We start from the raw sequence: 14,189 nt of genomic DNA on the forward strand, positions 1-14,189 counted from the left end.
TCCGGTCCTGTAAATATTTTTTCTAAAATTATATCGTAATACTAACATATAAAAAAATCACGTATTCTATATAAAAACAAGTTCAATAAAAAAACCTTTTATAGAATTTATATTAAGTGCATTGAATTATTTTAATTTAAGGCTTTACTTTACGTTTCTTAAAGAAATTTATTTAATTATTTTATGTTGTGTGGGGATGGTTTTCATAACCTTAAATTAAAATCAGAGTGTCGCTACTGTTATCCTCCTGCACTAGGTCGCAATAAGGGGTACAAAGAGTTTTAGTGCTTTAACTAGTAAACTAGCAAATTTACACTGTATTTTATAACATAGGATTTCCAGTAAATTAAATTGATTGCGACTTTTGTTCTATTACTTTTTATCACAAAATTTCATGTCACTTTTAATAGTCAACGACCTCACGACCATTTTATATTTACTTTAGCGTTTTTAACGAATAATTTCTAATAGAAACTTGTTTAGGATCACTCGCAAGAATACAATAAAATAGAACCATTAAGCATAGTGATACTATTAATATTAGCTTAGTTTTATTTTAATCACGCCGGTGTTCCAATATTTTTGTTCCTGCCATGTTCTCGTTTTTGATGTATTCATAAAATATTATGCTTACAAGTAGTCTATAGTGTTTTTCTACTCACACATACATAACTAATCAACACAATTTAAAAGAATACTGTTCAAAGTAAAATTGCGATCGCAAACTACTTTCTGGGACAGCTAATCACCAAAACCAACAACATGACCTTTGTGAAGGTTATCAAAGTATCTTTTTTCTGATGCCTAGGTACTTGTCCAAAAGCCATCTCAAACGAATTTTGGAAATGGAAAAGGTGCCAAATGCCAAATATTGTTTGAAACAATGACTACTTTTATCGAAAAACAGGTTTTAAATAAAAGTGTTTGATGACGACAACAGAATTTTTCAACACCAATAGTACCTGTCAAAGGAACTTAAAGTAAGACCTTTAGGTTTTGCCTTTGAAAAGACCCTATAATGTAACTTATCATTCTCTCGCCTGCCTTGATTTCTCGATATAATTTATAATGTGCGAAGGAACTATTCCTTTTATAAATACAAATTACCTATTTCAGGATGATTTAGAGAAACAAGAATTTTTTTCAAGATATTCAATATTATGTTGAAAACGTTAGACGGTGTAATCAACAATTCTGTTCTGAAGTATCCATCTGGATATAACAGTATTCTATTATAGGTATGTTCACAATTTCTCGTAATAGTATCATTCCAAGAGTCCGTGTTGCCTGAATCATACCATGGCCATGTGTTAATCCTCTAGATGACATTAAAATTCTCGTGAGAGTTTGCGCATTATTCCACTCCAATATTTATCAATATTTTGTGTTTTTCAACAAAATTATTGTAAAACACAAAATACTCGTATATAAAAATAATTACAGAATTATTATAACTTGTACAATTAAAAAATATATGATAGAGGACTAAGTCTAGTAACACTACTTTATTTTATTTTTAAGAGCATCCAAGAACTCGATAAACTTCAGAGCGCTTTAATACTGAGCTAATTAGTGAAATTGAACTAATTTTGCAGTGACCAATATTTATAACATAATCCTCTACATTCTACAAGATTGCAGTGTTGTCATTTTATTGCAAAATAACCAGAAATATGTCAAAATATTCTGTTATTTTAGCTTCTAACTCTTTTATATATATATATATATTTAAAAAAAACGGCTTTTTGAAAACGGCCACGGGACAAAAAGTAAACCCTAAAAAATTGGACTTAAGCTTACAAGAACCTCTTACACCTATTTAAAAATTTTAATCAACTCTTCTATGAAATGCAAGTCTCAATGTAACTTTTCTAATGACTAATAAATTTGACACAATCAAGTTTGACAGTGATATGTGTAACAGATATATAATTTTTCACAATTAGTTTTAGAATTGCAAATACTTATACTTTGTTCCTTTAAATTATTAAAATATTACACAATAATATTTCCGTCACGTATATCATGTCAACACTCTCTGAAACTCCTAATCGCCCTGGCAGTAACAGTTGTTTTCGATGCGAACGTGCGAGTGAAAGAGACAGCGATATACATCGGGATCGAATCTATCATATATTGATATAACTTCATATGTATACATAGTGATACATAGATTAAAACGCCATCATTCAAAAAACTTTTTTTATGCTCAGTCCAGAATGCTAAAACATAATGGTCAGTCATAATTGATTTATGGACTAATTATCCAATATTAAAAAGTTTATAGCTTTACTCTAAACAAAACACTAATATTTAACAATATTTAAACAAGCTATTCGTTTCTTAATATAATATTTATTTGAAAATGCAGTATATTTAAGTAGCTTGGTTTTGGAAAAATTGTTCAATTCAAATTTTATGATTTAAAACAAGTTTCAGTTGACATTGTATAAAAATATAAAGATTGAGACATCTTGATATCAAGGAAATAACACTGGTTTAAAATTTTTGATAATTGTTTTCGATAAGGTGTTTTAGAGTTTTGGAGCGATTAAATAGTAATCAATACTAGTAAATATCACGAGAATTCAAATATTCAAAAATAATATTTAAAAATTGTAATTGGAATCTAAGTTTATAAGATATAATTAATATGTATGAATTACGAGTACACCATTTACGAGCACTGTCGCCAAAACTATTTCCTTTATTTCAAGGGACAAAAGTATGAAAGTAAAGGTATCGTTCACTTTTATAGAATCATGGGTTGTTTTTGATAATTTTAATTGTAATTCAACATTTTTTTTTTTCATTTCAGTCTCCCTTCTAGTTAGAAGATATTTAAAACAGAGAGTAATTTGTGAAAAAAAAAACTATTCGTAATTTCAATCATATGAACTGTTGTCGAAATGATAAAGAAAACCATTACTAAGATATATTATATGGTGGATTTAATTTTGTTCTTGAGAAATCTTCCTTTTTTATTAACGTTATGGAGACAAGTCTCAAGCTAAGACGTTTCAATCTAATAAGCTTTTATATAATTAAGTAACGCGTTACATTACATCTACAGAGTTATAAAATATTTTACAGGAATAGAGAGGAATCTATAACTAATATAAATAGCTTAGAGTACTCAATCCATTATCATATTAACGTTAAACAGGATTTAGCTTGCAGAGCGATTATTAGTTAACCTTCACTAACGGATTACAGAAACCTTGCCTGGAAACTGATGAACACGAACACGATAATATGCAAAAATAAGACATTTTCGATTTACGTAAGGGTTTTTAATTCATTTAGTATATTAACTGCAATCGATGTTTTAGAAAAGTAAAACTATGAAATACAGTAAAAACAATAATGAATAACTAAAACTTAAAACAATACCTAAATATTCATATCATATTATAATTTTTTTTATTGATTATTGGAATTTAAAGTAGTCAACCAAACTATATTAAATAGTTTTAAAAATGAAACTTACCAACGTTATACTGATTTAAATTTTTTCCAAACTTGTGATTTAATAGTATAAATTTGGGCATATACATATTGTTTGAACGAAAAAGGCAGCCAAAGCAATAAGTTAAAGAATTATGAAAAACATATCTGTAACTAAAACACCTTATCTTGAGAGATAAGACGTTAAACAATGTCGCATATTTTTAAAACATGACTTAGAACTTGCAGCCTATAAGAGACACACTGGGCACTTCATAACTGATAATTTGAAACAGAATTGGATGATAAAATAAAAACATCCATTCAAGCATACTGCTTACAAGATACACCTACATGATCATCGCAAATTTTCTTTACGGATCAGAATTTTGTTACAATAGACTAGTATTAATATTTCAAATATATGATAAAACTAGTATGACCAGTATTTATATACCGCATATATAATAAAATCTCTAAAGAATGTTCATAATTAGTCCACAAAGTGTAACAAGGACATTATCTAACTGAAATGACGATTTAATAGAATTTTAGATAAATTTGAATCTTTACAGAGGGCTAAAAACGTACGTTCTTCACTTGATCAGAGATGAAGATTGTGCATTATCTGGTCATGATTATAATCCACTGGATTACGATTTATAGTCAGTCTTAGAAAGTAAAGCTTTTCTGAAAGCCATGATAATTGAAGCCCAAAAAATATTCCATTTTTTCGCCGATACGATTGGCAGTAATAAAATTTCCTATAGAAGAGTACCTGTTATTAATAAATGGCCAGAACAGTTAAAAGATTGTTTTGTCATTTCAACTGTGAACTCATATCTTGGTCTCAATATTGGTTTTGCATTTTTTCTTACGTGGCTGTAACACTTGTAAATTCCGAAAAAGATAATTTTAATAGATAATTGAAACAGCAGCTTACGTAAACTTTGTATTATTTCTTAGCAACGGTATGAAATTGACGAATTTTTTTCCGTTTCATTTTCATTCAGCTCTTGTCACCCTTCAGTTAGAAAATGAAAACATTTCGCTGTAAATAACATTTTTGACTGGCCGTGTCGAAGCCATCGTAGGATACTATGTCGTATGTGTTAAGAATAAATAGACAATAAATGATGACCTCACCGTTCTGCATCTGCCATATCTCACAAGGAGACTAGCTTTAGCGCGAGAACTAAACAATTAAACGTCAATATAAAAGTTGCTAACAATAAATTAAGAATTCTCTCGTCTTAAATTTAGCATTTTCCTGCTTTGCAAATTGTGAACAATTTCAAATGAAAACCTATTGAACTTTATTTGAATAAAACACAAACTATGTATATTTACACAAAATGCTTGTTCACGGATTTCACAATTGGTTTTAGTTGTCTAAACGTGGTAATACGGAGTGCTGTAGTTTTTTTGTTTTCGTTTAACTTTTTTGGTATATTCCTCATTCGTAACATTCTGTATATTGAAGGGGCTGGTTCATAAAACGTTTATTTTATTTGTATTGTCAAAGGTACACATTCCTCTATGATAATATAAAAAATTTGCGAAATTGTGTTTACTAATTCGTTACTTAACGGTAGGTTAACTTATAAAGAAACGGCTTTCCGTTGAGCAAACACAGGCTTTATTCTTTAAATTTTCTACTAAAAGACTTATGCTGATAGAATATTGCTATGACAAACGTTCGAAAAGAATTATAGAGTTTAAAATTTTCAAAGATCCAGCAAAAATCCAAAATATCAGGGTACATATTTCCTATTCCTATTTTTTTTTATTAAGTACCTAAAAAAACAAGACACTTCTTTAATTTTAGAATCGTTACATTTAGAAAAAGATTATTTGATTCACGTACTAAAATTGGAACATAACACAATAATTGAGACTGGGATTTTACGACTTGATATTCGTTTAGGGTTATAACTAAAAAAATTAAGAACCGCACATATGAAAATTAAATTAAAAAAAGCAAGTTAACGTCCTTCAAGAACATTTGTAGAACTACCTATAATATATAAGTATTACATATATTTACGGTAATTTCTAATGTAATTTGCAATAAATAATGTTTCAAAAAATGTACTTCGCAGGTAGTAGTTTAATTAAAAAACAACTTGTGAAAAAGAAAACAGTTAGCGGCAATGAGGAAGAAAAAGATAATCGTCAATTGAAGGAATTACATTATAGAAAACAATCAAAGATATTTTGGAAAGATAATAAATCGGTCAGTGTCTTTTGGATTTGTTATATAATTGTATTTATCTGTTAATCCTTCTAAGATGTATATTTAATATTGAAATAAAAACAATAATTGAGATTTCTAGGCTATAAAAGAAGACGAAGAAATGCATTAACAAATTTTTAGGTGAAGTGTTAGTCTTATGCGTATACATACATATATGTATGTATAAATTATTGAGTTAAATGTTATATTTCTCGAATCCAATAATATTATTGGATATAGAATACTCTTAATAATTTTACACCGTGACTTAAATATGATGACTGAAGTAACTTTGTTTCAATTTTAAATTAATTTAATCATTTGTTTAAGTTTTATAATTTTATCAATAACAAAACTGAAACCTTTTTCCTTTTAGTAGTAACTAAATATTTCTAATAAGAAATAAAGGAATTTATAAAAATAATATTTACCAGATATGCCACTAATGCAGCCATCATGTACAGATAAATGTACAAGACGAAGATCTTGTGAGCATCCATAAATTCCGTACTCAAAGGCAGAATTGCGAATAAAAGGTAGTGAGGAGACTCGGCCAGGTCTACTTTAACACATTCAGTAAGTTTCAAATACAGCACTCGTACTATGAGAGATCTTGCGAAGGCCATAGCAATAAACACCATTGCGAAAATTAACACTGCGTTGTCAACCATCGTGAAAGGAGACATGGTCCCAAAATCATATACCCCGATGAGGCCTACCCCGAAAGGGTCGGTCACTAGATTTATTCCCTTGTTCTGAAAATAAATTAAAATAAATATACTAAATAAATATTGGTATAGATAAATATTTTATTAACTCAGTATTGTTTATAATATAGATGATTTATATTAATTAATTATTTAGACCTAGGTGTACGAATATAAAGAGATCAATAAGATCTATAAACTAGTTTTGCTTATGTTCATTAAAAATATTGTGTTATACAAAAATGTAAAACTTTATAAAGTACACCATTAATTTTGACTTATTTTATCTTGACTGACATGATTTTTGTCTTTACAAATAAGCTGTGTAGTCTAATACAAATTAAAAATTGTTATATATAATAATATATAAATAATAACTGTTAATTTGTGATGATTATTTATTAAAACTTTTTTTATTAAAATAATTTGGCATATAATTATAATTCAATTCCGCTAAGTAGGATAAATTTTAAAAACATAAAAATGTTTAAAAAAGAGATTGAAATCTTATATTCTACAAAAAGGCTCAAATTTAATTAGTCCACTACAAAATTACATTCTCACAAAAGGCAATTTGAAATATTTGATATGTTAATAGGGTGAGTTAATAAAAGATTAAGTTCTAGTTTTCGGTTTATCTCAAATGTTCCATCTTAGAAGAAAAGGTGCAAAAAGTTTTCTAGCATTATCCTTACAACATGTTTACCATATGGATAATTTTATAACATATAAAACAAATGAATGTTATTGACAAATGACGTCAGAGCAATGTTAGAGAATGTTTTATACTCAAAATTTTAACTAAAAATTCGATTATTTTTATTATTTTTCAACACCACGCTACAGTTGACAAGCCTCTTTTATACTCGGAAGAATAAAATAAAAACGAATAAACGAACGGGCTCCACCTTGTTTTGAAGGAAGCAATTATAGGTTAAAAGATTTTTTCAAATTATGACTGTTGAATCGTTTGTATGTAACCATTTAAACCAAAAATGACTTGACTTTCTCACTGTCGCAAATCTACACTAGTAAAAGTACATTTTGTTTTCAAATAATTGGTTTGAAGTGTTATTTGTTTATGTATAAAAATATTGTGTCTATGTATAAAAATATATAATAGAAAATTATACCTAATGTTTAATTTCACCTTATTTTGCTAGTATTGAAAAGCATGATCAAATGCAAATAGCTTCTAAAGCCAAAAAAATTATAGCGAAAAATAATTAGTACAAAACTTTGTACAAGATTGCTCAAGTGACTATTAAATATAAATTATTAATATAAAATTTATAAAGACCGAAACAAAATTTGTTTAATTTTTTATTACTATTGATAACAGTGTTTTTATATTTCTATTTTCCCAATAAAATAATAGAAATAAAGTTGTAGATAATTTAATGTCTTAAATTTTTTCCGTATGGTTGCTTTTACACGAAATTTCTTCAGAAAGAGAAAAAGGTTTTTTTACAATACTGACTTAAGTTTATACTCTCCCCCCTCCCAGATAAAGACATATCAAAAAACAAAGAGAAATTTATGGTAAGCCTTGAATAAACATATTTTTCAATGGATCAAACGTACTGCTTTTATTCTAATATAACTGTTTTAACTTAAACAACATACGAATGTATGTAACTATAAAATTGTATATATCGGCGCAATTCTTATTATTTGAATAACTAATAATATAGGCATTGATGATCTCAGTTATGTCCGAAGAGGGATCGGAACAAGCTGCGATCTGAACGACTGCCACTCCTCGTTTAAACCAGTCACGTTGGGAACAACGTATAACAGCGACACACATTAGGAGTGCTACATCATCTGATGCAATACCTTACGTTTGTGGTAAACGAAATAAAAAAATCTGAGAATGGTACCTCTGAGTTTAACATGTATTGTTATCCTTGAGCTAACCTCGTATCCTTGATGTACCCTTAAGAGTACCATGAGATACTGTAGGGAGGCTTTGTAGAACTGTGAGAAGACACGTATAAACTATAGATCTGGAGAGTGTTACCCCTCTGAGCTAATCACGTTTTACCCTTGAGCTAACCATAGGTCTTTGTATCCTTAAGAGAAACATGAAATAACATAGGAATGCCTTGGGAATTTAAAAAAAATATAGTTTTTGGATTGCAGGATGATGCAGAATGCGCACCAACAAACAATTTTTATTATTTGAATAACTAGTAATTGACGGTAGATGAAATTATCAGGCGTCAGCCGTATAACCTGTGCAAGTGTAATCATAATAATGAGTGTTGGTTGGTATAAATAGAGGCCAGAGTTCAAATTTAAAAGCAGAGAGCGTGTCCGACTGCCGCACGGTACAGTCTTGTGGTCTAGTGTTCCGATGCGCATATCGATTAAAAGTGTCAAAAGTGATAAGAAGAGTTTTGAAGATCTACGTGTCCGGCGTTGATCAGCAGATTCCGAAGAGGGTAGCAGCCAGCGTCCAATAGTCGCCGTTGTTCGGCCACCAAGTATTTCACAGTCTAGAGGAAAGTAGTTAACACCCTGTTACTTAATAACAGGGACTTAGATTCAGTGCTTTCTTACATTTTCACACATCTCCCTGTCAAGGTAGGGAGGACACCCCCATCTCGTCATCCATCATGGGCGAAAGTATCGCCACCCGATTCAAGGAATTATTAGATTACCTCGCAAAAAATGCGCCAAATCTTTACCAAGCGTATAACGAACAATACTAGCTGTTAAAAGCGGCCACGTTCAATACGGTCAGCCCGGCTTCACCGGGCTGCCTACAACCCAGCATTCCATCCGATATGGAATGCTCCGAAGACGACTCGTCATCGGAGACTTCTTCGCTGACCTCGGACGCCGAGGAGGATAACGACGGGACAGGCCCGTCATCCAAATCGGAAAAGAGGAAAGCGGCAAAGTCGATGAAAGCGCCTATACCGAATAAAGTAGTGACGTCACCCGCAGCTGCCGGCGCAGCTTGATACGCACCTGCGGGCATACCTTTGTCTTCACCTGTGGGCACATCTGTGCCCGCAGCTGTGGGAAAAACCCAACCGACCATCGCGTATAAAGGAGTCAAATCGACTTCCCCGCCGCCGCTCTATATTAGAGCAAACAAAAGCTGGAACAATATTTCTAGCAATATAAATTTTATGTCAGCCCGGAACATGGAGGTAGGGATCAAGGTCTCTACGGCTACTTCAATAGACCACCGCGCCCTAACCGCGACTTTAAAGAAGAATAATATCGAGTACCATACCTACACCCCCCGTGGGAGTGTAGACTAACCGTTGTCATCAAGGTTGAAATCATTAAAGAGGACCTTCAGTCCCAAAACCTGCCAGTATTGGAAGTGCATCCCATGCACAGACCATTCGACATGGTTTTAGTTCATTTGTCCCTTATCCCGGAAGGTAAGATATTTTTTAATTTAAGATCCATCTGCCGTATATCGGGCTTACGTATAGAGCGACCCCGAAACCGCGGCGCGCCGGGGCATTGCCACCGATGCCAATTATATGGTCACTCACAGAGATTCTGTTACGCACGACCGCGCTGCGTTAAATGCCTAGGCGACCACAGGGTCTCGCCTACGGAGGAACCGCCTAGCTGCATCTTGTGCGGTCAGCAGGGTCGTCCCGCGAGTAATCGCGGATTCCTCAAAGCCCCGCACGGGGCGAAAGTTGAGCGGCACCCCAACAAAGCTCAGGAGCCGACTACCATCCCTGCTGCCCCCCCTGCAACTAAAGCCTGGTAAAGGCCTAGTGTTACAAACGAACCGACACCCCCTCAGGCACCACAGGCCCCTAAGGGCATGCAGGCTCCTCAAGCACTTGCGTACCCACCGGCAATCGGCCTAGCAGCCAACCTGCAGCTAGTCTGTGACTTCGCGAGTCTCATCGACCCCGCGGAGGTGCAGACATTTGCCATCAAGCTGAGGGTCTCCGATGGCAATCCTCATGACCACATGCTGGCAATGTGTCAGCCCGCGGGCATGTTGTGTGTCATGGGAGCGTTCCAAGCCAGTGGCAATTAGTAGTAAGGATTAGGCGTCCCAGACACTGCTCCTAGGCCCTGACAATAAATGTATGACCGACAATACAGACACAAATGTCCTCAACACACACTAAGACTTCAAATACACACACACCACCTTCGCCGGCGAAGATGAGATCCCGTTTCATACACGTCGCTCCGGCGTTCTGCCGTCGGGAGGCGTCATACATTCCCATAATCGGATGCCATCCTCCCCTTCAACGACGTGCTAAGCCGAGGTCCGGCCTCTTAGAGGCACCCTTGGGACTGGCGTTTACAACGTCGGGCCCTTTGGACCCGAATTAATCGGGTTGGTCCCATCGGTGATGCTGTAAAAACCAATAGGACTCACAGCAACAGACAAGTCGAAACTAAAAAAATAAATTAAAAATAGTCTCGCTCGAGCCGTTGCTCTGATCGGACCTCTTCGAAGTAAGGGGTTCGGCAAACCGATTACGAGGTTACTCTCAAGAGTCTGAGATCCTGACGACATTAAAAAATATAGGCATTGGTGATGTCGGTTATGCTGACGTCACTCTTTTTAAAAACCACGGGTTGCTCTTAATCCGACATATACAATTAATTGAATAGTTATTAAATTGTTGAATATTAAGATTTTGATTTACAATATTTAAAACTTTGTGTAAAATTAAATAATAGTTATAGACTTACATAAGAACTATTCTTTAAACTCATAATTTCGTAAAACGCTTGGGTCGTGTACTGTGTAGAGAACAGTAAAAATATAAGAATAAAAGTCGTTGAAAAAACGCCCCACAAGAATGAAAGCTTGAAAATCTGAAACAATACATTTTCGTTTATACATATCTAAAGACGAAATAATGAAAATAACTTTACACCACTGTTAATCAGTTTTTTTCCTAGCTGTGAAGTCTGATTAAAAAAGTCCTTAAACAATGTTACTTTTTAAATGTTAATTATCGTTAAGAACATTTAATATATTTCAAAAATTTTTAATACGCAGTTTTAGAACATTTATTTTTTCGTTCTTCACTACATATAAATTTTCTGACCTTAAATTTGCTTTATAGAATATGTTTAAACATTTTAGGCAATATATTTACTTCTAAATGTAAATAATAGTTTGAGGACTCAATTTAAAGCTATAGGTTATACGAAAACTGTAAAATCCTTGAAAGTTAACTTTTATAGAGACTTATGAAATAGTTAACAACTTTTTAATGATATCATTAAATAATAACCGTGTCGTTAATATGTCTTAGTTATAATAAAATAGAATAAAGCATACCCTTAAAAGAGCAGTATCCGTAATTGATGCGATGAAAAAATTACATATCCAAACAATTGCGATTATAAAAAATCTCATTGATAGACTGTTTCTGTCAAGACCGGCAAACAGTTTTCTGTAACGAAGACCGCACTATGAAGAAAAGTGTGTAATACATATATTCAATGTAGACGTTAAAGAGTAATGTTTCAATATTAAAAATAGATATCTATATATTTAACATCTTTTGTATTTAAACATAAAATGTTCATTTAACTATTTTCAATCGTAAAACCAACCATATAGACGTAGTCTTTAATTTTGCAACATATTTTGGCTACTAATTCATGTGAATTTTTATGATATTTGAATTATAGACTTCCACAAAGCTCACTCTTCAAATAAAAATGATTTTGTTATTTATGTACATATTTATATAATATTACTCTTATGAATTAATATTATTTTGATTAACGTTATAAGTCTTTTAAGCGAACCTTGATTGGAACATCGATTTATTTTTAAACCCTGATGCCAAAAGAATAAATCACTAAGTTCGACATCGATGTCTTTGTACGAGTATATGGGTTTCTGTATCTGCCTGTGGCATCGAATCTCAAACTGATCGACATTTAAAAGCCACTTTATGGTTTTCAGGTATTTTTGGTTAACGTTAGTCTAGCAGTGTAAGAGTGTTAGCTCTTTTCCAAAAAGATGTATGTATTTTTAGGCCTGAGCGCCTCAAGCGTGCCAGCACAATCATTAAATGACTATTAGCGTGTACAGGTCACATATAACAAATAATAAAAGGTTTTAATTAATAACTGAATATTGTTATAAGTTACAAGAACTCTCCAACTAACAAATTTTTAATTTTCATTCACAAATAAGACGGACAATAAACTGAAGCTAGAAAATAAGATAATTATGGATCTATAATATTATTTTATTTAAAATACATCTAAATGAAATTTTTAAGAAGAGTATAGACTTACAGGTAGTTGAGGTGGGCTGACGTATGCTTCAGATTCACAATGACCTCGTTATTGCATTTTATTTTTATATCTTGAGAAGAGACACAACTAATATTTGGCGGGAGGTTCTGACACTTGGACCACGCCGGTGTTTTATTCATACTAGTGAGTAGAAACCTGACCGAGTCGGCTAAATCGATTGCATGCTAAAAAAATAATTTCATTAAATTTAATTCATATTAAAAAAAAAAAACTTTCAAAAAACTTTAGCAATAGCTTAAAAAAATTAAAAATATTATTAATAACTGTGTTAATAATATTTTTAATCTGATTTATTGTGTGTCACCTTTGACTACATCAAATAACGTGAGTTTATTTTTGGGAACGCTCAAACCTTAATTTTCACGTTGAAGCTGACATTTTATGTATTTTTATATTTGTAATACTTTCTTGAAAATAGTTTATGAAAACATTTCGTTATACTTTCTCGTATTTTGTAAATTTGAAAAGATATAAATGATAAAATTAGAAAAATACATTCTTTAAAATACATTTTCTTTTGTAGTCACCGACAAGAGTTGTTACAATATTTTTTTTAAATAATACTATTATTTAAAAGAACATACTTTTAAGTAACATAAATGTACAATCTAATGATATTGTTCTGTAATATGTTCTTTATACAGGTGAGTAACACTTCAATGTCAAGGTCCTTTTTGAAAATCATTTTGTAGTAAGTAGCATGATTTGAAGCGGTTTTCTAACACGGAAATAGTATCAAAAAAAGTTTCTTTGCTAGTGGATTTTTCTTAATAGCCACTTTTGAATAAATTACGTCTATTCAGCTGTAATAGACAAATTACCGAAGAAACATTTTTTTTTTGTATTTATAGTTGTAAGATTAAATTTTACGCTCCTATAATATGATAAAAAATGTTAAAAACTTCTAGCTTATAATTAAGATAGTATTGTACTGCAAAGCAGAACTAGCAGCATAAATAATTAAGTGATCTCAGTACATGTGAAGGAAAAATATTTATTTTTAGGAACCATTTTAGAAAACTGCTAGTTTATTAAATAGACTTTTTAGTAGATTAGAGATAGGATTGCTCTGACGGTAATAACACTAATAACGCTAAATGGCCCTTAATGTTAGCAGTTATAATAAAGTGCTTAATGCATGTAAATAAATCACAGTTTTTTTCGCTTTTAGAAAATCACATTTTGTTCATTAATTCAATCCACATTATACACATATATTTTTTTAATGACCTAATCCAATATTGTCCTGATTTATGAAGCTATTCTTTCAGAAAAGAAAAGAGCTCATTGCTTGTTTGATTTTGCAGCAATGGGACGGTGGAGTTAAACACGACCAATAATTGTTGGCCAAACAAAAGCTATTGAGCCTGCAATATCAGTGATACACAAACCTGAACCTTGAGGTTAGGCCAAAGGTGACAAACTTTGACAGTATAAAATTGATAAATTATCAAAATCAACGTCGATATTATTTCCACTACCTGTAAAGTAAGAAAATAACCTTTCTG

At 31.9% G+C, this 14,189-nt stretch overlaps 2 protein-coding genes across 5 annotated transcripts in view; one reads left to right on the plus strand and one right to left on the minus strand.

The window, feature by feature from the left end:
- Nucleotides 1-14,189, plus strand: part of LOC116777707 (glycerol kinase) — a 160,495-nt gene that overhangs the window by 61,958 nt on the left and 84,348 nt on the right. The gene's annotated exons all lie outside the window — the stretch shown is intronic.
- Nucleotides 1-14,189, minus strand: part of LOC116777706 (sodium- and chloride-dependent glycine transporter 1-like) — a 35,742-nt gene that overhangs the window by 18,526 nt on the left and 3,027 nt on the right. For 3 of the 4 annotated variants that reach the window (XM_061526034.1, XM_032671388.2, XM_032671387.2), the window contains exons 5-8: nt 12,661-12,845; nt 11,687-11,801; nt 11,089-11,214; nt 6,115-6,438 (exon numbers count right to left, since the gene is read on the minus strand). In XM_061526034.1, coding sequence (XP_061382018.1) covers nt 6,115-6,438; nt 11,089-11,214; nt 11,687-11,801; nt 12,661-12,845 — 750 coding nt within the window. The remainder of the gene's footprint in view (nt 1-6,114; nt 6,439-11,088; nt 11,215-11,686; nt 11,802-12,660; nt 12,846-14,189) is intronic. The other variant, XM_061526033.1, reaches the window with a different exon arrangement.

The sequence above is a fragment of the Danaus plexippus genome, chromosome Z (assembly GCF_018135715.1).
Source record: "Danaus plexippus chromosome Z, MEX_DaPlex, whole genome shotgun sequence".
NCBI lineage: Eukaryota > Metazoa > Arthropoda > Insecta > Lepidoptera > Nymphalidae > Danaus > Danaus plexippus.